The 26509-nt window shown below is 43.3% G+C and overlaps 1 protein-coding gene across 1 annotated transcript in view; it reads left to right on the plus strand.

The window, feature by feature from the left end:
- The window catches only part of LOC134337496 (unconventional myosin-Va-like), a 175412-nt gene that overhangs the window by 5288 nt on the left and 143615 nt on the right, over positions 1-26509 (plus strand). The window contains exons 2-4 of the mRNA XM_063032562.1: positions 22000-22110; positions 24009-24180; positions 25668-25812. Of these exons, the coding sequence (XP_062888632.1) occupies positions 22000-22110; positions 24009-24180; positions 25668-25812 (428 nt within the window). The remainder of the gene's footprint in view (positions 1-21999; positions 22111-24008; positions 24181-25667; positions 25813-26509) is intronic.

A 26509-nucleotide genomic window follows, 5' to 3' on the forward strand; every position in this document is an offset into this window, starting at 1 on the left:
ACATTCCTCCTCATCTCTGTTCTAAATGGATATCTAAATGGTGGGAGGAGAGAGAGCAGCGCGCCGTGTGTGCGCAGCCCTCCGGTGAAAATGATATCGTATCCGTTAAATAGAGGCTGTGGACAATTCTGATTTGATGGAGACGGACGTGAAAGCACAGAGGAGCATCTGGAGAAATTTCTGAAATGCTCGTTTGCTGCTGTCGTTACTGCGCAGTCAGGAATCTTTCGGAGGGAAGGCCTCAAAATCCCTGGCTTTGCCTGGCGACCGAGACGGAGGTTGAATCGTTCAGACAGAGATGGCGCTCAGTACTCGGTGTCGAAGAGCTGATCAGAGCTCGAAGTTTTCGGATGACTCTGAGTCAGACCGTGGTTGGGTATGGCAGAGAGAGTTTCTCTTCCTTCTCCCGTCTGCGTGAAATGTGGGACATTTGAGAGACTTTGAACTTTTACTGTGCTCATGGACTTCTTCATCAAGTTATGGTATTGTTACACTGTTTGTAACTATATGTTATAATTATGTGGTTTTGTTAGTTTTTTTTTCAGTCTTGGTCTGTCCTGTGTTTTGTGATATCACACCGGAGGAAATATTGTATCATTTCTTAATGCATGCATTAGTAAATGACAATAAAAGAGGACTGCGTGTCTTCATAAGATAATCTAATATCCCTCTATTCTGAGGCTAGAGCCACCTTCGTACTTTCAAAGAGGAATATGGGAAAGTTGTCCATTGTTTCTTATTGTCCAGTGCTTTGACTTCAGCATTGCAGTAGATGAGATGATTAATGATATTCATCTACTGTTCCAAGGATATTGCTGTAACAACAGATGTCTGTTAACACCACCATAAATCCAGTTTATCCCATGGCCCCCATTAGTCAGTGGTCATTTGTGCTCATATCAAGGACCAATTTTATTGACCGTATACAACATCATCATCATTGTGTGCCATGCCATATGACATGGGCGATTGTGGTCTTCCATCTGCCTTTGATCATTATGTGCTTCTGGGCAGTGTCTTTACAAGAAGGGTGACCCCAGCCATTATCAATACTCTTCAGAGATTGTCTGCCTGGCATCAGTGGTCGCGTAACCAGGACTTGTGATATGCATCAGTTCTCAGATCCATAATCTACTCTCATGGCTTCATGTGACCCTCATCAGGTGCTACACCTTGCCCAAGCATGACCTGCACGCTAGCGGAGGGAAGGAGCGCCTTACACCTCCTTTGGTAGAGACATATCTCCACCCTGCCTCCTTAAAAAAGCACATGTATGAGTGAGTAGTGGCAAGAACCTAGTGCTGTTCAGAACTTGTAGATGTTTTAGAAATTTCCTGTGGTGTGTTGATCAGGGCATGACATATGGCTTAAAAAAAACAATAACATCCAACAATTATAAAGAATTATATAAAAATAAACTTTGCTCAAAGTATGGGTATGGTATAAAATATGCATAAATACATAAATACCAGCATGCATTAACAATGTAAACTGCTTTATTAAAAAGTGGTTTAATGTGTGTTTGCAGTGCAGTGACAGGGGTAATAGATGGGGGGGGGTGGGGTGGCTGAAGCTAACTAGATTGTTTGATCAGATTAACTGCCTGGGGGAAGAAGCTTTGAATATAGTGTGAAGTTGTTGTTTTAATAACACTATAGTGCATTTCAGAAGGCAGCTTTTGGGAAAAGCACTGTGCAGGATGGGCAATGTTATTCTCTGCCCTCTTCCTTGTCCTGGAAATCTTAAAAATCCCGCAGTGATGATAAACTGCAGCCAATAGCCTTTTCTGCTGTGGGACGTGGATATGAATTTTTGGGTCCTTGAAGGTTCCAATTGGAGGGGAATGCAAGGAACATGTTTTGATGTCTTCCCTTCTCTCCCCACAACCTCCGCCTTCAGTTTAATTGTTAATATTGCTGTCTGTCAATGAGTTGGAGGTAGTTGTGCACAATGATGAGTTACAGACACTAGATTCTGCAGATGCTGGAGTCCTGAAGGGTCTCTGACAAAAACGTCAACCGTTTATTCATTTCCATGGATGCTGCCTGACCTGCTGGGTTCCTCCAGCAGTCTGTATTGCTCCAAGTTAGACTGCTTTTGGTTTAGAGATGACAGTAACCCCTCACAATAAAAACGGGTTAGTTCTCAGAATGTGCAGGATTCAGAAAAAGGGAATCTATTTGTATGAATAAGTAAATCTATCACTTGCAGCATTGTGGTTGGTTAGCTTGATTGGCAGAGAGCTACCCAACCCCTCAACGCTGACTATGGCATTGTCAGTGTGTGCCGTGGTGAGGAGGTTGCTTGGAATAATAGTACTGAAGGTGGAACTTCTCTCCACTCCTATCAGCAGAGACTCTTCATCAGGACATCACGTTGCCTCCACTAACTCTGCCAACACCTCTCGCTGCCTCAGTAAAGCAACCAGCATAATCAAAGATCCCACCCACCCCAGACATTTTCTTTTTTTCTCTCCCCCGTCGGGCAGAAGATACAAAAGCCTGAAATCATGTACCATCAGGTTCAAAGACAGTTTCTATCCCACTGTTATCAGAGTCTTGAATGGACCTTTTTTGTACAACAAGATGGACTCTTGGCCTCACAATCTACCTTGTTATGATCTTGCACTTATTTACCTGCACTCCATCTTGTTTTGGTAGCTTTCATACTTTATTCTGCATTATTATTGTTTCATCTTATTCTAGCTCAACGTACTGTCATGATTAGATCTGTATAAACCAGGGATTACCAGCCTTTTTTTAAACGCATTACGCAAGGGGTCTGTGGACTCCAGGTTGGGAACCCCTGGTATTAAAGTATGCAAAGCAAGCTTTCACAGTATCTTGGTACACATGACAATAATACTGTATCAATGTGGTCAGAAAGGGTGCTTGCTAGGGCAACCAGAACAAGGGTTTCCTGCTAACGAAATGGCCACAACTGTTGCCTCTTTCTGAAGAGAATGTTCAATTTAAAACAGTCTATTTTGTTTACCATGATTGAAGTTTGTTAATGTATTTGGATAACAAAATGCTGTTGTAGACATATCTGAGGGAAAATCAAATTAAAATCAACATCTGGCTTAAAAAAAAATAAAGATTGAAAGCTCGTGTCATTAGTAGTGTGTAAATAATGGGAATTTGGGGAAGTGATTGCCTGTAAGTGACAGATCAAAATTGTTAAATTTAATGCTTGGCTGTTAGTTTTGCAAAAATGGCATTATCCTTGTATTTGAAGTTTGAATTCGAACACAGAGGGGGATAAACAAAGACTACACTTAGCAAGCAAAATCAATCTGCAGACGCTGGAAATCCAAGCAATACACAGAAAATGGTGGAGGAACTCAGCAGGCCAGGAACAATCTATGGAAGAGAGTATAGTCAATGTTTCAGGCTGAGATCCTTCTTCAGGAGTACACTAGTGGCCATTTTATTAGCTACCTCCTGTACCTAAAGAAGCCACTTAGTATGTTTGTGATCTTCTGCTGCTGTAGCCATCCACTTCAAGGTTCAACATGGGCATTTGGAAATGATCTTTTGTACACCACTCTGGTAACGTGTGGTTATTTGAATTACTGTCATCTTCCAATCAGCTTGAACCAGTCTAGTCATTCTTCTCTGCTCTCATTAACAAAGTGTTTTTCCCACAGAACTACTACTCATGAGATTTTGTTTTTGCACCAATCTTTGTAACCTCTAGAGACAGTTATGTGTGCAAATCCCATGAAGTCAGTTTCTGAGACTCTCAAAGCACCCCATCTGGCACGAACAGTCATTCCATAATCGAAGTCACTTGAATAACATTTCCATTCTGATGTTTGATCTGAGCAACAACTGGACCTCTTGACCATGTCTGCATGCTTTTATGCGTTGAGTTGCTACCACATGATTGGCTGAATAGATGAACAAGCAGGTGTACCTAATAAAGTGGCCATAGTATATTTGTGTCACAAACTATTGGTTTAAGCATCCAATTGTAAAGGTGAACTCTAATGCAAGTATATTGAGGAGAAACTCCATCCTTAAATGTTAGCCTTTGCTTATCACAGTCTTGATTCTAAAAGAAGCTCACTATTCTATCATGGCCATAGAATGTACATAGAACATAGAGATCTACAGCTCATTACAGGCCCTTCAGCCCACAATGTTGTGCTGACCATGCATCCTACTCTAGAAACTGCATAGAATTTCCTTAGTGCAGTGGTCCCCAACCACTGCAAGCATGTGCTACCAGACTGTGCGGAAACTATATGATTTGGCGATATGAAACGATATAAGTCAGCTGCACCTTTCCTCGTTCCCTGTCACGCACTGTTGAACTTGAACAACCCCCCCCTCCCCCCCACCCCCAGTCGGGCGGTCCGCAAGAACATTGTCAATATTAAACCGATCCACGCTGCGCAAAAGGTTGGGGACCCCTGCCCTACTGCATAGCTGTCTATTTTTCTAAGCTCCATGAATCTATCTAAGAGGCCCTTAAAAGACCCTATTGTATCCACTTCTACCACTGCCATCAGCAGTGCATTCCACACACCCACCACTCTGTATGGAAAAACCTACCCTGACATCCCCTCAGTACCTATTTCTAAACACCTTAAAACTATGCCCCCTCATGTTAGTCATTTCAGCCCTGGGAAAAAACCTCTGTCTATCCACATGATCAATACCCCTATCACCTTGTACACCTCGATAAGGTCACCTCTCATCCTCTGTCGCTCCAAGGAGAAAAGGCCAAGTACACTCAACCTATTCTCATAAAGTACGGCCTCCAATCCAGGCAACATCCTTGTAAATCTCCTCTGCACTATATGGATATAGTTTCCATATCCTTCCTGTAGTGAGGTGACCAGAACTGAACACAGTACTCTAAGTGTGGTCTGATCAAGGTCTTGTATAACTGTAACATTACCTCACGGCTCTTGAACTCAATCCCACGGCTGATGAATGGCAACCCATCGTACACCTTCTTAACAACAGTCAACTTGCGCAGCAGCTTTGAGTGTCCTATGGACACGGACCCCAAGATCTCTCATACCCTCCACATTGCCAAGAGTCTTACCATTTATATTATATTCGGTCTTCAAATTGGACCTACCAAAATGAACCACTTCATACTTATCTGGGTTGAAGTCCATCTGCCACTACTCAGCTCAGTTCTGCATCCTCTCCATGTCCCACTGTTACCTCTGACAACCCTCCAGACTATCCACGACACCCCCAACCTTTGTGTCATCAGCAAACTTACTAACCCACCCTTCTACTTCCTCATCCAGGATATTGATAAAAATCACAGAGGAGGGGTCCCAGAAAAGATCCCTGCGGAACACCACTGGTCACTGAAATCCATGCAGAATACGAACCACCTACAATTACCCTTTGCCTTCTGTAGGCAAGCCAATTCTGGATCCACAAAGCAAGGTCTTCTTGGGTCCTATGCCTCCTTACATTCTGAAGGAGCCTTGCATGGGGAACCTTATCAAATGCCTTACTGAAATCCATGTACACTATATCTACTGCTCTACCTTCTTCAATGTGTTTTGTTACATCCTCAAAGAATTCAATCAGGCTCATAAGGCACGACCTGCCCTTGACAAAGCCATGCTGACTATCCCTAATCAGATTATGTCTCTCCAAATGCTCATAAATCCTGCCTCTCAGGATCTTCTCCAGCAACTTGCCCATACAGAGGTCAGACTCACTGGCCTGTAATTTTCTGTATTATCTCCACTCCCTTTCTTGAATCCTCCGGTACTTCTCCTGTCCCTATTGATGATGCAAAGATCATTGCAAGAGGTATTGTAAGCCCTGGTGTTGGATGGAACTATGTTTGTACTTCCCTTTCCACCTTAAGAAAGAATTCTGTCATACAGATGCTAGAATCTTGGAAAAACAACCAAAGTGCTGGAAGAACTCTGAATCAGGCAGCATCTGTGGACGCAGATGGGCATTTGACATTTCTGGTCGAGACTCTTCATCTGGACCTAAAGGTAGATCTACCCTCTATCTTAGAGGACAGATCTGTCTTTCAGGGGGACTCCACCTGAAGCATTGTCTAATTTTCCCCCATAGCTGCTGCCTAATCTGTTGAGTTCTTCCAATATCTTGTGTTGTCATATGACTGGCAACGATGAATATAGAATTGAGTCAGGTTTTACAAAAAAACAAACAAACATTTATTAAACTTTGCTCAAAAATAGCAAAATGTATTTAAACGACTAACTTAACCGGAAGTTAACTGCTACACGGCAACTCTGGAACAATTCTTAAAAGGGTAAATGCGAAAACAGTTCGTAAACTGGTAAATTCGAACACCGTTCTTAGAATAGTAAATTCGAAAGTCCAAGAGATTTATGCAGTCGATTAGGAGAAACTTTTCTGAAGTAAAGATTTCCTTGAAGACGTCACGTTACCGCTGATCCCAGCCGGAACCTGCCTTGTCCGCAGGATTCACAACGACGGAAATAAAACGGTTTAAAGGGACTGACCTTTCCTTCTGGAGAATAGACACTGCACTATCCTTCCTACTTTAGCAGGGGATATCTCAGTTGCAGGTCACTTTTTCTTCAATGAAGATTCAATAAAGGTCGATCCTTTATGAAACTGCCGAACGACACCAACTATTCTCAATCCTTCAGGTCTCGTACTTTTATAAAGATCCTTGCTCTCTGATATTAAACTGCAAAGGTAAAACTAAAACAAAAAAACGTGGCAGATATTGTCGAAACTGCCAGCACAAAGGTTCTACCTTAAAATAGAAAGTAAAACTCTGGTTTAAAAACGAACTGCGTCATAAGACGAATACGCAGCAATACGGAGTAACTAACACAAAACTAAACTGAAAACTAACTGCATCACCAGGGGTCTCTGTTTTATATACCTGTTGAGAACAAGTCATCATGTGACCTCACTGGTGGGAAAATTGCATCATGTGACCTCTGCAAGACCATTACATCATCCTCATAAGACAGTCACAAGATATCCATGAAGTATGTAACCGTGTGTTGCTCCAGATTCCTGCATCTGTCTCTCTCCAATGAAATGAACACACTCTTGTTATTCCTTTTATTGGCTCTATATTTAAACAAACGTGCACAGAGCATGGAAAATTACAGTATAGTATAGACCTTGTAACCTACTCCAAGCTCAGTCTAACCCATCCTGCCCACATAGTACACCATGTTTCTAATCATTCATGTGCCTGTTTAAGAGTTTCTTCAACCTACCACCTGTATGGTGGTGGTATCTGTCTCTACCACCACCCCTGGCAGCATGTTCTATGCACCCATTAATCTATATTTAAAAAAAAACAAATTACTTCTGACATCCTTCCTATACCAATCATCTTAAAATTATTCCCCGTCAGATTTGCTGTTTCTGCTGGGGGCTGGGGAGGTCTCTAGCTGTTCAGTCTAACTATGCCTCTATGTTACACTCCTTAATCAAGTCACTTCTTCTCTTCCTTCACCCCAAAGAGTAAAACCCTAGCTTGCTAAACCCATCTTCATAAAATAGGTTTGGGGGTGACAATCTATCTGCGGGAACAGTGGCCATACCTCTGGCATGGAGTCTGGCCCTATGGCTCAGAAGGGTCGGGAACTGAAGTAGATGGCAGCCGTAATAGAGGACTATATTGTCAGGGGGAAAATAGGTGATTCTGTGGATGTGAAAAGGAAACACGAGTGATAGTTTGCCTCCCAGGTGCCAGGGTCTGCAATGTTTCTGGACACATCCACAATATCCTGAAAAAGGAGGATGAGCAGCTTGAAGTTGTGGTACATATTAGTACCAAAGACATGGGTAGAAAAGGGGAGGAGGCCTGAAAAAGGAATGCAGGGAGTTGGGAAGGAAGCAGAGAAGCCGGACCTCAAAGGTAGTAATCTCGGGATTGCTGCTTGTGCCATGCGACTGTGAGGATAAGAACGAGGTGGCAGATAAATAAAGAATTGGAACATGGGGCAGGGATTCATATTTCTGAATAATTGGGACTTCGTCTGGGGTAGGTGGGACCTGTACAAACGGGACAGGCTGCACTTGAATCCCAGGGGAACCAATATTTGTGTGGGCAGATTTACTAGAGCTGTTGGGAGAGGTTTAAACTAGTATGGTGGAGGATGGGAGCCAGGATGATAGAGCTGGGGATGAGCCAGCAGGTTTATGTATATGATGAGTGTAACATGAATGTAAGGAAGGACAAGTCAATGATTGCTCTGTCTGCATTTGTGTGCAAAGGGTTAAATTGTACCGCAGAGGCAAAATTCAAAAGGGCAAAGAATGCAAGACTGGAGGTGCTGTATTTAAATGTGCGTAGCATTCAGAGTAAGGTGGACGAACTTGTGGCACAATTAGAGATTGGTCAGTATGATGTTGTGGGCATCACTGAGTCGTGGCTGAAAGAAGATCATAGTTGGGAACTTAACATCAAATGATATACTTTGTATGAAAGGGCAGGCAGGCCGGAAGGTGTAGGCAGTGGTGTGGTTCTCTTGGTAAGAGATGAAATTGTATGTTTAGAAAGAAGTGACATGGGGTCAGAGGATGTGACTCTCTGAGAGTGGAGTTAAGAAACTGCAAAGGTTTTAAAAAAGCATTACAGTAATCATATAAAGGCCTCCAAATAGTAGCCAAGATGTGGGGTTAAGATTGCAAAGGGAGCTGGAAAAGGCATGCAATAAGGATAATGTCATAATTGTAATGGGAGACTTCCCCAAGGGGATTGGGAAAATCAAGATGATGTTGGATCGCAAGGGGGGAATTCGTTGAATGCCAATGAGATGGCTTTTTAGAGCAGCTTGTGCTTGAGCCTACTCAGGGAAAGGCTGTCTTGGATTAGGTGTTGTTTAATAACCCAAATCTTATTAGGGAGCTTAATGTAAAGAAACCTTTTAGGAGGCAGTGATCATAATGTGATTGAACATGCTGCAATGTGAGAGGGAGAAGCATAACTCACATGTATCAGTATCGCAATGGAATAAAGGGAATTGCAGAGGCATGAGAGGGGAGCTTGTCCAGGTGGTTTGGAGGAGGATACTGACTGGGATGACGGCAGAGCAGAAATGGCTGAAGTTTCTGGGAATAGTTCACAAGACACATAATACCATAAGATATAGGAGCAGAAGTAGGCCATTCGGCCCACTGAGTCTGCTCCACCATTCAATCATGGGCTGATCCAATTCTTCCAGCCATCCCCACTCCCCTGCCTTCTCCCCATACCCTTTGATGCCCTCGCTAATCAAGAACCTATCTATCTCTGCCTTAAATACACCCAATGACTTGACCTCCACAGTTGCTCATGGCAACAAATTCCACAGATCTACCACCCTCAGACTAAAGTAATTTCTCCACATTTCAGTTCTAAATGGACGTCCTTCAATCCTGAGGTTGCGCCCTCTTGTCCTAGACTCTCCTACCATGGGAAATAACTTTGTCATATCTTATCTGTTCAGACTTTTTAACATTTGGAATGTTCCTATGAGATCCCCCCTCGTTCTCCTGAACTCCAGGGAATACAGCCCAAGAGCTGCCAGATGTTCCTCATACAGTAACCCTTTCATTCCTGGAATCATTCTCGCGAGTCTTCTCTGAACCCTCTCCAATGTCAGTATATCCTTTCTAAAATGAGGAGCCCGAAACTGCACACAATACTCCAAGTGTGGTCTCACGAGTGCCTCATAGAGCCTCAACATCACGTCCCTGGTCATCTTTTCCCTTCTTACAGCTTTTTCAGTAAGCTGTGTACGTACATCTACTGATACCTCTGGACTCATCTTCAGTGATGTTCCTGGAATCATCGGGTGTTTCGGGTCTTTCAACATTATGTGGTGTAACCAGGGTTTTATAGAGCTGCAACATTATCTTGAGGTAAATTACAAAAATTATTTTTGTTTTTGCTGTGTGCTGTTTCTGCAAAACAAATTGAACATCACAATAAATCTGGTGTGATAATAAATCTGATTCTATATTGGTGTCAATATTTCACATTTGGAATATGCCATTCTTTAAGGCATTAATGAGCTCTGTCACTTAATTTGATATACAGTAGTGTTATGAAAAGTTCAGATGACTGTACCAATTATTTTAAAGACCTCTTGGTATTTATCTTTCATGCTGTGCAAATGTATGCACTGAATTTAATTAAATTTGCCCTCTGGATTTGTAAGACATGGGAGCAGAAATGGGACATTCTGTCTATCAAGTCTGCACCATCCCCTCATGGCTGATTTATTGTTTCTTTTAACCCCATTCTCCTGCATTTTTCCATGCTAATCAAGAACCCATCAACCCTCACTTTAAGTATACCCAATGCTTTGTCCTCCACAGCTGTCTGCCAGCAATGAATTCCACAGATTCTCCACATTGAAGCTATCAGAAATGTTTCTATAGCGACTTCCTTTTAATACACCATATTTTGCCGTGGAGAGCGAAGGGCATGTCAGGGCACCAGAAGAGGTTGCGACCCCAGTTGTGATGAGCACCCATACCACTGCACCCGGACTTCCAAAGCCGAGAGCGTGGAACTACCCCAGTGCAATATCTTTTCCACTTTTTAAAAACTCTCCCGCACAGGCCTCCTGTCATTGTCGGACACGATGGACAGTCACCATTTTGCTTCTCTCTTTGTGGTCTATCTCCACCAGAACTCTATGCCAAATGATTTCCAACAAAGAAAGCAGTAATTTGATTGCAGGGAAAATTGGTTGAAACTTAGAGATGATAACGATGGTGCCACTGCACCATTACTACATCCCAGTTTAACATTCAAACTGTGGGGACTTGACACCAGCTCGGAGATTTGTGAGGGGCAGCTACGTGCACAAGCTCTGAAGTTGACGTCGGTGATCCTGTCTGCAGACAGACTGAAGTCATTTGAAGCAATGTGTAACATGAGCTATTTGCAAACTAGCTTCACTGTAAAACATGTTGAAAGTTGAGGCCTCATGAGGTCAAACTGAATTTATAATGTCAACTTAAACCATAATTACAGCTTGATGACTTAACCACAAAAATTAATTTTGTTTGCATTGTGCTTTCCGGGATGGATATTTCAAGGAATTTGGTTTATACTGAAGTTTATTTATGTTGTAAATTCTATTTTTATTCTCGTATTTAAGTCTTTAGGTGCCAAATGTTCCTACACGGATTCCTGTTTTCCTTGAGAGAAATCTTTAATACCTAATAGTATATAGTGTCAGAAGTCCTCATGAAAAGATGTGAGCAGATGCCACAGTAGAAATTGCCATCTCGGATTGTAATGCATTTGAAGTTGACTTTTTTGAGTTTATCTGAGAGCCTCATTACTTTGGTACTGTTGGATCTTGGCACTCTGCGATCCAGAGGTTGGGAAGTTCAGAATAAGCCGCAGGTTTTGTGGCTCGTGTGTGATTTAGTCAGTGTCCTTCTCTTTGATGAATGTGGGTGACATCGGAGGATTGTATCGTGGTTCTGTGTTTATGGATTGGACTATTGCATTTATGGACTGTGGACTTGTTTCAGATTTATGGTTTTTATATTGTGTTTTTTAAAATCGCCTGTTTCTTTTCTGTTTTATTGTGCGAGGGGAGGGTATTTGGAGGTTGATGTTCTATTAGTTTTTTGTGTGGGGGAGGGGTTGTTTTTGGGGGTTGACGTTCCTGCTCCTTTTGTGTTGGGGAGGGGAGTTTCAGGGGTATGATCAGGATGCCATTCTGTTTGTACTGGAGAGACGGGTTTGATTTTTCTCTCTGAATGACTTTTATGTTCTTTGTTTCGTGGCTATCTGGAGAATACAGATTTCAAAGTTTTATAGGGATACACGATTTGATAATAAATGAACCTTTGAACTTTTTAAAAATCTTTATTGAATGGTGGTTGCCTGTCCTGTCTGACAGCGACAGGAAACCTGTGCGGAAGTGTTTAAGTTGGAAAAGTCATTGCACTGGGACAATTCCACTTTCTCAGCCTCAGAAGTCAGAGTCCAGTTGGACAAACAAGCGCCAGAAACTGGGTGCAACGGATGACATGACGTCTTCTGTGTCTCCATGGAGCGTTGCAGGACCAGAGCATTGGATGCCTCTGTAGATCTCATCAGCCCAGTCCACCACAGCTGACTTTGCCTGCTGGGGCAGGGGGAGCATTTACTGGTAGACGGAAGAATGAATTCAATTAAATACCAACAAATTCTGGAAGCAAACATCACACTGCCTATAAAAAAAAAGCTGAAGATGAAAAGAGGATGGCTTCTACAACAGGATAATGATCCTAAACACACCTCAAAATCCACAATGGACTACCTCAAGAGGCGCAAGCTGAAGGTTTTGCCATGGCCCTCACAGTCCCCTGACCTAAACTTCATCCAGAATCTGTGGAGCAGTGTGTGCAAGACAGCCAAAGAATCTCACAGAACTAGAAGCCCTTTGCAAGGAAGAATGGGTGAAAATCCCCCAAACAAGAATTGAAAGACCCTTAGCAGGCTACAAAAGCATTTACAAGCTGTGATACTTTCCAAAGGGGGTGTTGCTAAGTACTGTCTTGCAGGGTGCCCAAACTTTTGCTTTGGGCCCTTTTCCTTTTTTTCTTATTTTGAAACTGTAAAAGATGGAAATAAAAATATTTTCTTAAAATATTAAAGAAATGTGTCATCTTTAACTTTATGCCTTTTGGAAATCAGTTCATCTTTTACTCGCTTAGCTATTCACAGTAACAGAAATTTTGATCAGGGGTGCCCAAACTTTTGTGTGTCAGTGTAGGTTCTCAATTGGCCAGGGCATCAAAGGGTATGGGGTGAAAGCAGGAGAGTGGGGATTGGAATTGGATCAGTCTATGATTGAATGGCAGAGCAGAATCGATGGGCCGAACGGCTTACTTCTCCCATATCTTATGATCTTATGGATAAGGCGGGAGAATGGGGTGAAGAAGGCTAATAAATCAGCCATGACTTGATGGGCTGAATGGCCTAATTCAGTTCCTATTTCTTTTGGTCCTACATACAGGCGGGAGAATGGGGTGGAGAAGGCTAATAAATCAGCAGACTTGATGGGCTGAATGGCCTAATTCAGTTCCTATTTCTTTTGGTCCTACATACAGTGGAAAGCTTGTCTTGCGTACTGTTGATAGAGATCAAATCATCAGACAGTGCATTGAGCTGAATACAGTAAAACAATGCAGAATAAAGTGTAAACGCTATCGGATAAAATACAATGCAGGTAAACAAACTGCAAGATCATGAGGTAGATTGGGATGACTCCCAAGGGTGATCCACTTCAAGGTCTTGGGTGTCATCATTTCAGAGGACTTGTCCTGGGCCCAACGTGAAGTCGTGAAGAAGGTATGCTGGCAATGATACTTCATTAGGAGTTTGAGGAGATCTGGTGTGTCACCAAAGACTAGCAAATTCTGACAGATGTACCTACTATACACTGTACTATAGATTGGTGAATCTCATGTCAGTGTAGGGAAGTTACTCGAGAGGATTCTGAGGGATAGGATTTATGAGCATTTGGAAAACCATGGCTTAATTGGGGAGAGCCAACATGGCATTGTGCGGGGCAAGTTATGTCTTACTAACTTGATTGTTTTTTTGACAGAATGACGAGAGTGATCAATGAAGGTAGAACAGTGGATGATATCTATATGGATTTTAGTAAGGCATTTGACAGGTTCCCTCATGGGAGAGTCATCCCAAAGACTCAGATGCATGAGATCCATGGTGAATTGGCAGTTTGGATTCAGAACTGTCTTTGATGGACAAGCCAGAGGGTAGTCCTCTAAGGGACTTGTTCTAGCTGGAGGTCTGTGATTAGTGGTGTTTTGCAGGGATCTGTACGAGGATCTTTGCTGTTCGTGATGTGTGTGTGTATATAAATGATCTGATTGAGAATGTAGGTGGGTGGGTTAGTAAGTTTGTAGATGATATGAAAATTGGTGGTGTTGTATGTAGATAGTGGGAAAGACTGTCCAAGAACACAGCACAATGTAGATCATTTATAGATATGGGCGGAGAAATGGCAGATGGAGTTTAACCCAGCCAATTGTGAGGTGTTGCACCTTGGTAGGGCAAATATAAAGAGACAGTATACTGCTAAGGGAAAGTTCCTTAAGTGTTGATGAGCAGAGGGATCTTGGAGGTTGAAGTTCATAGTTCCCTGAAAGTGGATACACAGGTTGAAAGGGTGGTTAAGAATACATATTAATCGAGGCATTGAGTTCAAAAGTCAGGAAGTTATGTTGCAGCTTTATAAAACTCTGGTTAGGAGTACTGCATGTAGTTCTGGTCACTCCATTATAGGAAGGATGTCAAAGCTTTGGAGTGGATGGAGAAGAGGTTTACCAGGATGTTGCCTGGATTAGAGGGCGTGTGCTATAATGCGAGGTTTGGACAAACTAGGGTTGTTTTCTCTGGAGTGGTGGCTGAGGGGAGATCTGACTTGTAGGTTTGCAAGATTGAGGGGCATAGGTGCAGTGTATGTCTCTTTTTTTCACAGTGGTGAAATGCACTGCCTGGGGTGGAGGTAGAGGCAGAAATTTTAAGAACTTTTAAGTGACACTTAGATAGGCACACAAATGTGAAGGGAAATGGAAGGATAGGACATTGTGCAGGCAGAAGGGATTAGTGTAGGCGGCCATTTGACTTCTAATGTAATTAGTTTGGCACAATGTTGTGAGTTGAAGGGCCTGTTCCTGTGCTGTATTCTGCGTACTCTCGAGAGTATCCTGACTGGTTGCATTACCCGACTGGTGTGGAGGCTCCAAGGCACAAGGTTGCAAGAGGCTGCAGAACTTTGTAAACCCTGCCAGCTCCATCACAGGAAAAACCCTCCCCAATGTCGAGGGCATCTTCAAAAGGAGTTGCCTCGGCAAGTTGGCATCCGTCTTTAAGAACCCTCCCCATGCGGGACATGCCCTCTTCTCCTTACGACCATCAGGGAGCCTGGAGATGCACACTCAACATTTTAGGATCAGCTTCTTCCCCTCTGCCCTCGGATTTCTGAACAGATTATGAACACTATCTCACTGTTCCTCTTTGTATTATTAATTGTTTTTTTATTTGTAACTTGTAGTAATTTTTTATCTTGCACTGTACTGCTGCTGTAACCAACAAATTTCATGATACATATCATTGATAACAAACTTGGTTCTGACCTTACTGAATTGTGAAGCAGAGTTGAAGGGCTGAGTGGCTTCCAACTCTAACTTGTACATAGTTCTGATTTGGTTGGTCAATTTGAATCTGAATGCTGGGGTGAAAACACAAGAATGTCTGTAGACACCGGAAATCCAAAGCAACACACAAAATGCTGGAGGAACTCAGCAGGTCAGGCAGCATCTATGGAGGAGATTACGAGTTGATGTTTCGGGCTGAGACCCTTCAGGACTGGAAAGGAAGGGGGAAGATGCCAGAATACAAAAGTGGGCAGAATAAAATGTGAGGAGTGAGATGGAAGGAATGTATTGGGTCTTGTCTAGGGCTATGCCAACCATTGAGAGAAGGAATTGTTAGCTGAAGGAAACATGTATTGGAAAATTAGTCCAGAAGGCTGTTTTCTAAAGTCGCTTTCTAAATGGGGGGGGGGGGAGGGGAAATCATTAATCAGAGGTGCAAAGGGACCTGGGAGTCATCATGCAGGATTCCTTAAAGGTTAACTTGCAGGTTGAGTCAGTGGTGTGGAAGGCAAATGCAATGTTAACATTCATTTAGAATTTTAGAACAATGATGTAATCCTGAGGTTTTCTAAGACATTGTTGAACTGCACCTGGAGTATTGTGAGCAGTTTTGGGCCCTTTATCTAAGGAAGGTTTTGGAGAGGGTCCAGAGGAGGTTCATGAGAATGATCTCATTGAAACCTTTTGAAAGGCCTGGACGTAGAGAGGATGTTTCCTTTAGTCATAGTCATAGTCATACTTTATTGATCCCAGGGGAAATTGGTTTTCGTTACAGTTGCACCATGAATAATAAATAGTAATAGAACCATAAATAGTTAAAATAGTAATATGTAAGTTATGCCAGTAAATTATGAAATAAGTCCAGGACCAGCCTATTGGCTTGGGGTGTCTGACCCTCCAAGGGAGGAGTTGTAAAGTTTGATGGCCACAGACAGGAATGACTTCCTATGACAATCTGTGCTGCATCTCGGTGGAATGAGTCTCTGGCTGAATGTACTCCTGTGCCCACCCAGTACATTATGTAGTGGTTGGGAGACATTGTCCAAGATGGCATGCAACTTAGACAGCATCCTCTTTTCAGACACCACCGTCAGAGAGTCCAGTTCCATCCCCACAACATCACCGGCCTTACGAATGAGTTTGTTGATTCTGTTGGTGTCTGCTACCCTCAGCCTGCTGCCCCAGCACACAACAGCAAACATGATAGCACTGGCCACCACAGGCTCGTAGAACATCATCAGCATCGTCCGGCAGATGTTAAAGGACTTTAGTGAGGCAATCTAGAACCATTATGGGTAAAGTCCTCCCACCATTGACCACATCTACATGAAGCACTGTTGCAGGAAAGCAGCTTCATCACCAGGGCCCCCACCACCCAGGCCACGCTCCTTTCTCACTGCTGCCATCAGGAAGGAGGTACAGGAGCACCACCAGATTCGGGAACAGTCATCAGGATCTTGAACCAGAGGGAATAACTTCACTCGCCCCATCACTGAACTGTTTCCAGAACCTGTGGACTCACTTTCAAGGAATTTTCATCTTATGTTCTCACTTCCTGCTTATTTATTTATTTATTCTTGTAGTTCCAGTGTGTTTTCTTTTGCATTGGGGTTGTTTATCCAACCTGTTGAGTGTGGTTTTTCATTGATTCTATTGTGTTTCTTGGATTTGCTATGTATGTCAGCAAGAAAATGAATCTTGGGTTTGTGTATAGTAACATGTATGTAGTTTAGACCATAAGATATAGGAGCAGAAGTAGGCCATTCAGCCCATCGAGTCTGCTCTGCCATTCAATCATGGGCTGATCCAATTCTTCCAGCCATCCTCACTCCCCTGCCTTCACCCATACCCTTTGATGCCCTGGCTGATCAAGAACCTGTCTACCTCTGCGTTAAATACACCCAATGACTTGGCCTCCACACCTGCTCATGGTGACAAATTCCACAGATTTACCACCCTCTGATGAAAGTAATTTCGCCGCATCTCAGTTCTAAATGGACGTCCCCCAATCCTGAAGTCGTGCCCTCTTGTCCCTAGAATCCCCTAGCATGGGAAATAACTTTGCCATATCTAATCTGTTCAGGCCTTTTAACACTTGGAATGTTTCTATGAGATCCCTCTTCATTCTCCTGAACTCCAGGGAATACAGCCCAAGAGCTGCCAGACGTTCCTCATACGATAACCCTTTCATTCCTGGAATCATCCTCGTGAATCTTCTCTGAACCCTCTCCAATGTCAGTATATCCTTTCTAAAATAAGGAGCCCAAAACTGCACATGATACTTTATGACTCACTCAACATCACATCCCTGCTCTTATATTCTATACCTCTAGAAATGAATGCCAACGTTGCATTCGCCTTTTTCACCACCGACTCAACCTGGAGGTTAACCTTTAGGGTATCCTGCACAAGGACTCCCAAGTCCCTTTGCATCTCTGCATTTTGAATTCTCTCCCCACCTAAATAATAGTCTGCCCATTTATTTCTTCCACAAAGTGAATGACCATACACTTTCCAACATTGTATTTCATTTGCCACTACTTTGCCCATTCCCCTAAACTATCTCAGTCTCTCTGCAGGCTCTCTGTTTCCTCAATACTACCTGCTCTACCACCTATCTTTGTATCATTGGCAAATTTAACCACAAATCCATTAGTCCAAATCATTGACATACATTGTAAAAAGCAGTGGTCCCAACACTGGCCCCTGTGGAACTCCACTGGTAACCGGTACCCAGCCAGAATAGGATCCTTTTATTCCCACTCTCTGTTTTCTGCTGCCCAGCCAATGCTCCACCTACGCTAGTAACTTCCCTGTAATTCCATGGGCTCTTATCTTGCTAAGCAGCCTCATGTGCAGCACCTTGTCAAAGGCCTTCTGAAAATCCAAGTGCACCACGTCTACTGCATCTCCTTTGTCTACCCTGCTTGTAACTTCCTCAAAGAATTGCACTAGGTTTGTCAGGTAGGATTTTCCTTTCAGGAAACCATGCTGGCTTTGGTCTATCTTGTCATGTGCCTCCAGGTATTCTGTAATCTCATCCCTAGCAATTGATTCCAACGACTTCCCAACCACTGATGTCAGGCTAACAGGTCTATAGTTTCCTTTCTGCTGCCTCCCACCCTTCTTAAATAGCGGAGTAACATTTGCAATTTTCCAGTCATCTGGTACAATGCCAGAATCTATCGATATCCTGAAAGATCATCGTTAATGTCGCCACAATCTCTCCAGCTACTTCCTTCAGAACCTGAGTGTCCAGGAAATTTATCCACCCTCAGACTATTGAGCTTCCTGAGTATCTTCTCAGTCGTAATTTTCACTGCACAAACTTCAGTTCCCTGATACTCTTGAATGTCCAGAATACTGCAGATGTCTTCCACTGTGAAGTCTGATGCAAAATACGCATTCAGTTCCTCTGTGATCTGCCAACTCCGTGTCTCTCATTACAATATCTCCAGGGTCATTTTGTATTGGTCCTATATCTACCCTCAACTCTCTTTTACCCTTTATATACTTAAAAAAGCTTTTAGTATCTTCTTTGATATTAGTTGCTAGCTTCCTTTCATAATTCATCTTTTCCTTCCTAATGACCTTCTTAGTTTCCTTTTGCAAGTTTTTAAAAGCTCTCCAATCCTCTATCTTCCCACTAGGTTTGGCTTCCTTGTATGCCCTCTCTTTTGCTTTTACTTTGGCTCTGACTTCACTTGTCAGCCACAGTGGTGTCCTTCTTCCATTTCAAAATTTATTCTTATTTGGAATATATCTGTCTTGCACTTCCCTCATTTTTCGCAGAAACTCCAGCCATTGCTGCTCTGCTGTCTTTCCTGCAAATGTCCCTTTCCAGTCAACTTTGGCCAGTTCCCCTCTTATGCCATTGAAACTTCCTTTATTCCACTGAAATACCGACACATTGGATTTTATTTTTTCCTCTCAAATTTCAATGTGAACTCGATCATATTGTGATCACTGTTCCCTAAGGGTTCCTTAACCTTAAGCTCTCTTATCACCTCTGGCTCATTGCGCAACACCCAATCCAGCACAGCCAATCGATCCCCTAGTGGGCTCAACAACAAGCTGTTCTAAAAAGCCATCCCTCAGACATTCTACAAACTCTCTCTCTTGAGGTCCAGTACTGACCTGGTTTTCCCAATCCACTTTCATGTTGAAATTCCCAACGATTATCATGATATTGCCTTTCTGACATGCCTTTTCTATCTCCTGCTATAATTTGTAATCCACATCTCAGCTGCTTTTTGGAGGCCTGTATACAACTGCCATTAGGGTCCTTTTTACCCTTACCATTTCTTAACTCAACCCATAGAGACTCTACACCTTCCGATCCTACGTCCTCTCTTTCTAATGATTTAATATTATTTCTTATACACAGAGCCACACTACTCCCTCTGCCTACTAACCTATCTTTCCGACACTGTATATCCTTGGACATTCAGCTCCCAATGGCAGCCATCCTTTCGGCAAGTTTCAGAGATGGCCACAACGTCATACTTGCCAATCTGTAGCTGAATTTCAAGATCGTCCATTTTATTCCTTATGCTGCATGCATTTAAATGTAACACTTTCAGTCCAGTATTTGTTGCTTTTTGTTTTAACTGCACCGCGCCTCTATTACCCTGTAACTCATGCCACTGGCTGTGATTAAGCCTCATCTCCTGCCTGTTCTTTTTATTATCTCTGTTGCATGCTATCTCTAATTTATTTCTGTTTTCCTGTTCCTCAGCCCTATCACTCTGGTTCTTGTCCCCTTGCCAAATTAGTTTAAACCCTCCCTAACAGCTCTATTAAATGTGCCTTTTAGGATATTGGACCCCCTTGGGTTCAGGTATAACCTGTCCTTTTTGTGTAGGTTGTACCTCCCCCAGAAGAGGCCCCAATGATCCAGGAACCCGAAGCCCTGCTCCCTACACCAGTCTCTCAGCCACGCATTGATATGCCTGATCATGCTATTCTTGTGCTTGTTAGCACATGGCACAGGCAGCAGTCCTGAGATTACTACCCCGGAGGTCCTGCTTTTCAGCTTCCTACCTAACTCCCTGATTTCTCTCTTCAAGACCTCCTCCCTTTTTCTACCTATGTCATATGTACCGACGTGTATCAAGACTTCTGGCTGTTCACCCTCTCCTTTCAGAATACTCTGCACCTGATCCGAGACATCCCGTACCCTGGCACCTGGGAGGCAACACACCATGCGGGTATCTCCATCAGGCTGACAGAATCTCCTGTCTGTTCCCCTCACTATGGAATCCCTTATGACTACCGCATTCCTCATCTTCCTCTTTCCCTTCTGCACCACGGATCCAGGCTCAGTGCCAGAGACCCGATCACTGTGGTCGTCCTCTGTCAGGTCACCCCCTCAACAGCATCCAAAACGAGATAACGATTACTGGGGGGATGGCCACAGGGGTGTTCTCTACTATCTGAGCTCTTCCCTGACCAACACCCACTAATCGAACTCCTGCAGTAGCTCCTCTCTATCTCCTGTTCACTCTCCCTAATAAGCTGTCGGTCTTTGAGCTGTAGCTCCAGATCCCTAACACGGTCTCTCAGGAGCTGCATCTCGGTGCACCCGGTGCAGATGTGGCCATCTGGGAGACTGGAAGATTCCCAGGATTCCCATATCCGACACCAGAGCAAAACACTAACCCTACCAATATGCTCCCTATTCCTCAAAAAAAAAGCAAAGAGAAACCAAAAATGAAGTCCATATACCCACTTACCTCACCGAGGCCGGGTTTGATTTAAAAAAAACCTTAAACTAGATTAGCTTTATTTGGCACATATGCATCAAAGCTTAGTGAAATGGTTTGGTTGAGTTGTTCTCTGATCTTGGCAATCTATTTGCTAGTGTTTTGTCCCAATACTAAGAGCGTCAATGTTTGCAAATGGATTGCAAAGATCAGAGAACAACTCAACCCAACAATCAACCATCCGAATGACACATTTTCAGAGTTATTTCCATACAGAAAAATGCATAATTTTGCACCAATCACCAACAGAGTCAAAGGATCTGTAGGGGTTTCCTTTGGGGCGGCATTGCCACGCTGCCCCGATGGAGCTGTTGGAACTCAGCAGGTCAGGCAGGATCCATGGAGGGAAATAACAGATGATTTTTTTTTTGCTTGAACTTTCGTTTGGATTGAATCCCTCGAAGGGTCTGGACTTAAAGCCACTGTCTGTTGTAGATCCTGCCTGACTTGTTGAATTCCTCCAGTGTGCTGTGCATCCTGGATTCCAGCATCTGCAGTCTTGCGTGTCTGAACCCTGAAACTAACCCTGCTGCAGTCCGTGTGTTAACTCTGGAAGCAGCGTACGACTCTGCTGTAATGCATGCAAAGTGCTGGAGAGGTTCAGCAGGTCAGGCAGCAGCTGGGTCTCGCTAGTCGATGGGTCTTGGCCTAAAATGTCGACTGTTTATCCCTCTCCATTGGGTGCTGCCTGCTTTACTGAGTTCCTCTGGCATTTTGTGTGTATTACTCTGGATTTTCAGTATTTACAGAACGTATGACGCTGCTATATAGCTGCTTTTAAAAGTTGAAAGTAAGTTTATTAAAGTACACGTCACTACATACAACCCTGAGATTCGTTTTCTTGCGGGCATTCATAGTAGATCAAAGAAGCACGAATCAATGCAAAACTACACACAATCAGACTGGACAAGCAACTAATGTGCAAAAGACAAACTGTGCAAATGCAAAAATACTAAATAATATTGACAACATGTTGCAGAGTCCTTGAAAGTGAGGTTTTGTGTTACCAATGGCCAATTAATTTTTAGCTTGTGTTTTTTATAATCATATTGGTGTGTTTAAGGTAGAACTTAATAATATTTGCTTGTTTATCGTTTCAGTCAACCAAAGTGTGGATTCCTGACCCCGAGGATGTATGGAAATCTGTTGAGCTAACTAAAGATTACAAGGAAGGGGATTGTATCCTATATCTCAAACTGGAAGATGGAACTGTAAGTTTAAGCAATGCATAATATCTTGCAACTTCAGTTTTTAGAAGGTTACAGAATAAATGTTGCAGATTAATGTTTCTCACAATAATCTTGGAGCAATGAATATGAAATATTGGGAGCAAAAGATCATAGTCTAAGTTTAAGATTTTTAATTTAAAATACCATGGGTTGAATCTAAAATGCAATGTTAACCATGACAGCAAGAGCGAACCAAGTTTGCATTTACACACTGGAAAAAGTAAGTCTCTCTGCCACATCTGCTCTTACCCCATCCTCCCGCCACTCTACCAGGGATAGGGCTCCTCTTGTCCTCACCTACCACCCCACCAGCCTCCGGGTCCAGTCTGGCACATAATTTTCTGAAACTTTCACCACCTCCAACGGGAATCCACCACCAAGCGCATCTTTCCCAACCCACCCACCCCCACTTTCTGTTTTCCGCAGAGACTGCTCCCTACGTGACTCCCTTGTCCATTCGTCCATCCCCACTGATCTCCCCCTGGCACTGATCCTTGCAAGTGGAACAAGTGCTACACCTGCCCCAACATCTCCTCCCTCACTACCATCCAGGGCCCTAAACAATCCTTCCAGGTGAGGCGACACTTCACCTATGAGTCTACTGTCATTTACTGTGTTTGGTGCTCCCGGTGTGGCCTCCTGCACATCAGTGAGACCCGACGTAGATTGGGAACCACTTTACCGACCATTTACACTCCGTCTGCCAGGACAAGCGGGATCTCCCAATGGCCACCCATTTTAATTCCACTTCCCATTCCTATTCTGCTATGTCCATCGATGGCCTCTTCCACTGTCGTGATGAGGCCACACTTGGGTTGGAGGAACAACACCTTATATTCCATTTGGGTAGCCTCCAACCTGATGGCATGAACATCGATTTCTCAAACTTCCAGTAATATCCCCCACTCCAGCTCTCCTTCACCATTTCCCATCCCCTTGTCCCTCTCTCACCTCATCTCGCGATCAACTACTCAGCTCTTTACTTCATTACTATACCCATTGACTTATCCTCCACAGCTGTGACAATGAATTCCACAGATTCACTACCCTCTTCATCTTGGTTTAAATGGATGCCCCTCTAGTCCAAGGGTTCCCAACCTGTTTTACGTCATGGACCTTTACCATTAACCAAGGCATCCGTGGACTCCAGGTTAGAAATCCCTGTGAGTCTAGTCTGAGGCTGTCCTATACTTTATATTGGATATTTATAAAGTAATGTTAGATTTTCAGTTATTGAGTATATTGTCTAGGATTGTGGTTCAGAGCTGTGTATTATGTTAGGGACTCCTAGTTTTATAAGACGTAGTAGCAGAACTAGGCCATTCAGCCCATTGAGTCTGCTCTGCCATTCTATCTTGGCTGATTGATTATCTCTCTCAACCCCACTCTCCTCCCTTCTCCCCGTGACCTTTGATGCTCTGACTAACCAAGAGCCTGTCAATCTGTGCTTTAAATGTACCCAGTGACTTGACCTCCACTGTCACCTGTGACCATGAATTCCAATGAATATGTGGCAGCTAAATGTTACAGCCCAATGATGGCTTGCTTAAGGTTATCTCAAGAAGCAAAGTCATCTAGTGTTTGACTTCTGAGTGAGGGGATGGTGGGATAAAAGGACCCTGTTGTGGTGATCATGGAAAACAATGTTCTATGGTACACAGTGGTGATGATCTGCACACGGCATCACCAAGCTGTGTTGTGCTCTTCCAGTATTCCTCCCTTCAGACTTGAAATGTTGTGTTAGAAGAAGTGGCAAGAAGTTTTCTGAAGAGGTCATCCAGCTGCCCATGGCTGGCAGAAATATTTTGTTCTGTGGTCATGCACAGGGAGGGAAATGTAGATGATAGAAGTTCACGCTGGAGATTTATTTTGTCTTCCAGCACATGGAGTATCCGATAAACCAGAAGACTCGGGAGCTGCCATTTCTCCGAAACCCTGATGTTTTAATAGGTGAAAATGACTTGACAGCACTCAGCTACCTGCACGAACCTGCAGTGCTCCACAACTTGAAAGTGAGATTTATGGAATGTAACAGCATCTATACATATTGTGGTAAGTAAACCAAAAGGAGTTTACTTTTCCTGCATGCACTATCGATTTGGTAGGATTAAGGAACAGACGAGGGATAGAACGTAGAACACTACAGCACAGCACAGTCCTACAACGCACAATTTTGTGCCAACCTTTTCATCTACTCTAAAATTGAGGGGCATAGGCAGAGTAGGAAGGTGGAATCTTTTTTTCCTCCCCATGGTGGGGATGTCAACATCAAGAGGGTATAGGTTTAAAATGAGAAGAAGGAATCTGAAAGGAGATGTGTAAAGAAAAACTCTTCAACTGTTATCTGGAATGTGCTGTCAGGGGTGGTGGAACCATAAGACATAAGAACAGAGTCGGGCCATTCAGCCCATTGAGTCTGCTCTGCTATTCCATCACAGCTGATTTATTATCCTTCTCAACCCCATTCTCCCTGCAACCTTTGACACCATGACTAATAGAGAGCCTATCAACCTCCTCTTTAAATATATTCAATGACTTGTCCTCCACTGCTATCTGTGACAATGAATTCCACAGATTCACTCCCCTCAGGTTAAAGAAATTCCTCCTGATCTCTGTTCTAAATGGATGTTTCTCTATTCTGAGGCTGTGCCCTCTGGTCCTACGTTCCTCCACAATAGGAAACTTCCCCACATCCACTCTATCCAGACCTTTCAATATTCAATAGGTTTCAATGAGATCCCCACCTCCACCACTCACTACTTGTAAACTCCAGTGAGTACGGGCTCAGAGCCATTAAATGCTTCTCAGACTTTAACCATTTCATTCCAGGAATGATTCTCATGAACCTCTTCTAGACCTCTCCAATGACTGAGAAGAGAGGTTATTCATGGTGGGTGGGGTCATTGACAATGCTGCCTGCTTTACTGAGGCAGCGAGAGCTTTTGATTTGAGTGAGTGGCAGTGGGGTCAGCCAACAGATATTAATTGTCACAAAATTAATTACTCTGCGAATGTCTTCAAATGGGTTTACCATTGAGTACATCTACACGAAACGTTGTTGCAGAAAAGTGACATCCATTATCAGGGACCACCACCATCTAGTCCATGCTCTCTTGCTGCCGGCATCAGGAAGAAGGTAAAGGAGCCTCAGGACCCACGCCATCAGGTTCAGTTATAGTTACTATTCTTCAGCTATCAGGCTTTTGAACCAAAGGGGGTAACTTCACTCAACTTCACTTGTCCCATCATTGAAATGTTCCCATAACCTATCGACTCTTCATCTCATGTCCTCGATATTTATTGCTTATTTATTATTATTATTATTGTATTTGTGCAGTTTGTTGTCTTTTACTCTCTGGTTGAACACCCAAGTTGGTGAAATCTTTCACTGATTCTGTTATGGTTATTATTCTATTATGGATTTACTGAGTATGCCCACAAGAAAATGAATTTCAAGGTTGTATATGGCGACTTGTATGTACTTTGATAAAAAATTTATGTAGACTTTGAATTAAATTTTGACTATTTTCCTTTCAAAGGTATTGTTCTGGTAGCTATCAACCCGTATGACGAGCTCCCTCTTTATGGTGATGATGTTATTTACGCTTACAGTGGGCAAGATGTGGGAGAGATGGATCCCCATATCTTTGCAGTTGCCGAGGAAGCATACAGGCAGATGGCCAGGTAAGCGTATGGCATGGTAGTAGTGGTTAGTGCAGTCACTTTACAGCAATCACTGGGGTTCGATTCCCACCGCTGTCTGTAAGGAGCAACCAACACACCCACTGAAATGTTAACTCATTAGTCCTCTCCATAAATGCTGAGCTCCTCCAGCATTTTGGTTCAGTTACTCTAGATTTCCAGCGTCTGCAGAATGTCTTGTGTTTAGTCTGTCAAAGGATTTTGTTCCCTTCTCCTCATGCCTATGTGGGCTTCCTCATGATGCTCTGGTTTCCTCCCACATTCCAAAAATGTATGGGTTAGGGTTAGTGAATTGTAGGCATGTATTTAGTGCCAGAAGCGTGGTGCCACTCACGGGCTTCCCCAGCACAATCCTGGCCGAGTCTTTGATGCAGAGGGCACATTTCCTTCAATATTTCGATGTACAAATAAAGCTAATATTTAAAAAGTCTCTAATGTGGCTAGATGTAAATCTAGATATTGTAAAATGTCCAATTGAATGGTAAAGCACTGGTTACCATGGAGACTATGACCCAAGGGAAGGCACAATGATGCTGCACCCATACTGTAGTGAGCTGGGTTCACTGGCTGTGGGTTCTGTCCTTGTGGAGTTTGCACATGCTCTTTGTGACACTGTGAGTTCACCCTGGCTGCTCGGGCTACCTGTCACATCCCAAAATGATTGGGCACTCTGAATTTC

Source organism: Mobula hypostoma, chromosome 24, assembly GCF_963921235.1.
Source record: "Mobula hypostoma chromosome 24, sMobHyp1.1, whole genome shotgun sequence".
Taxonomy (NCBI): Eukaryota; Metazoa; Chordata; class Chondrichthyes; order Myliobatiformes; family Myliobatidae; genus Mobula; species Mobula hypostoma.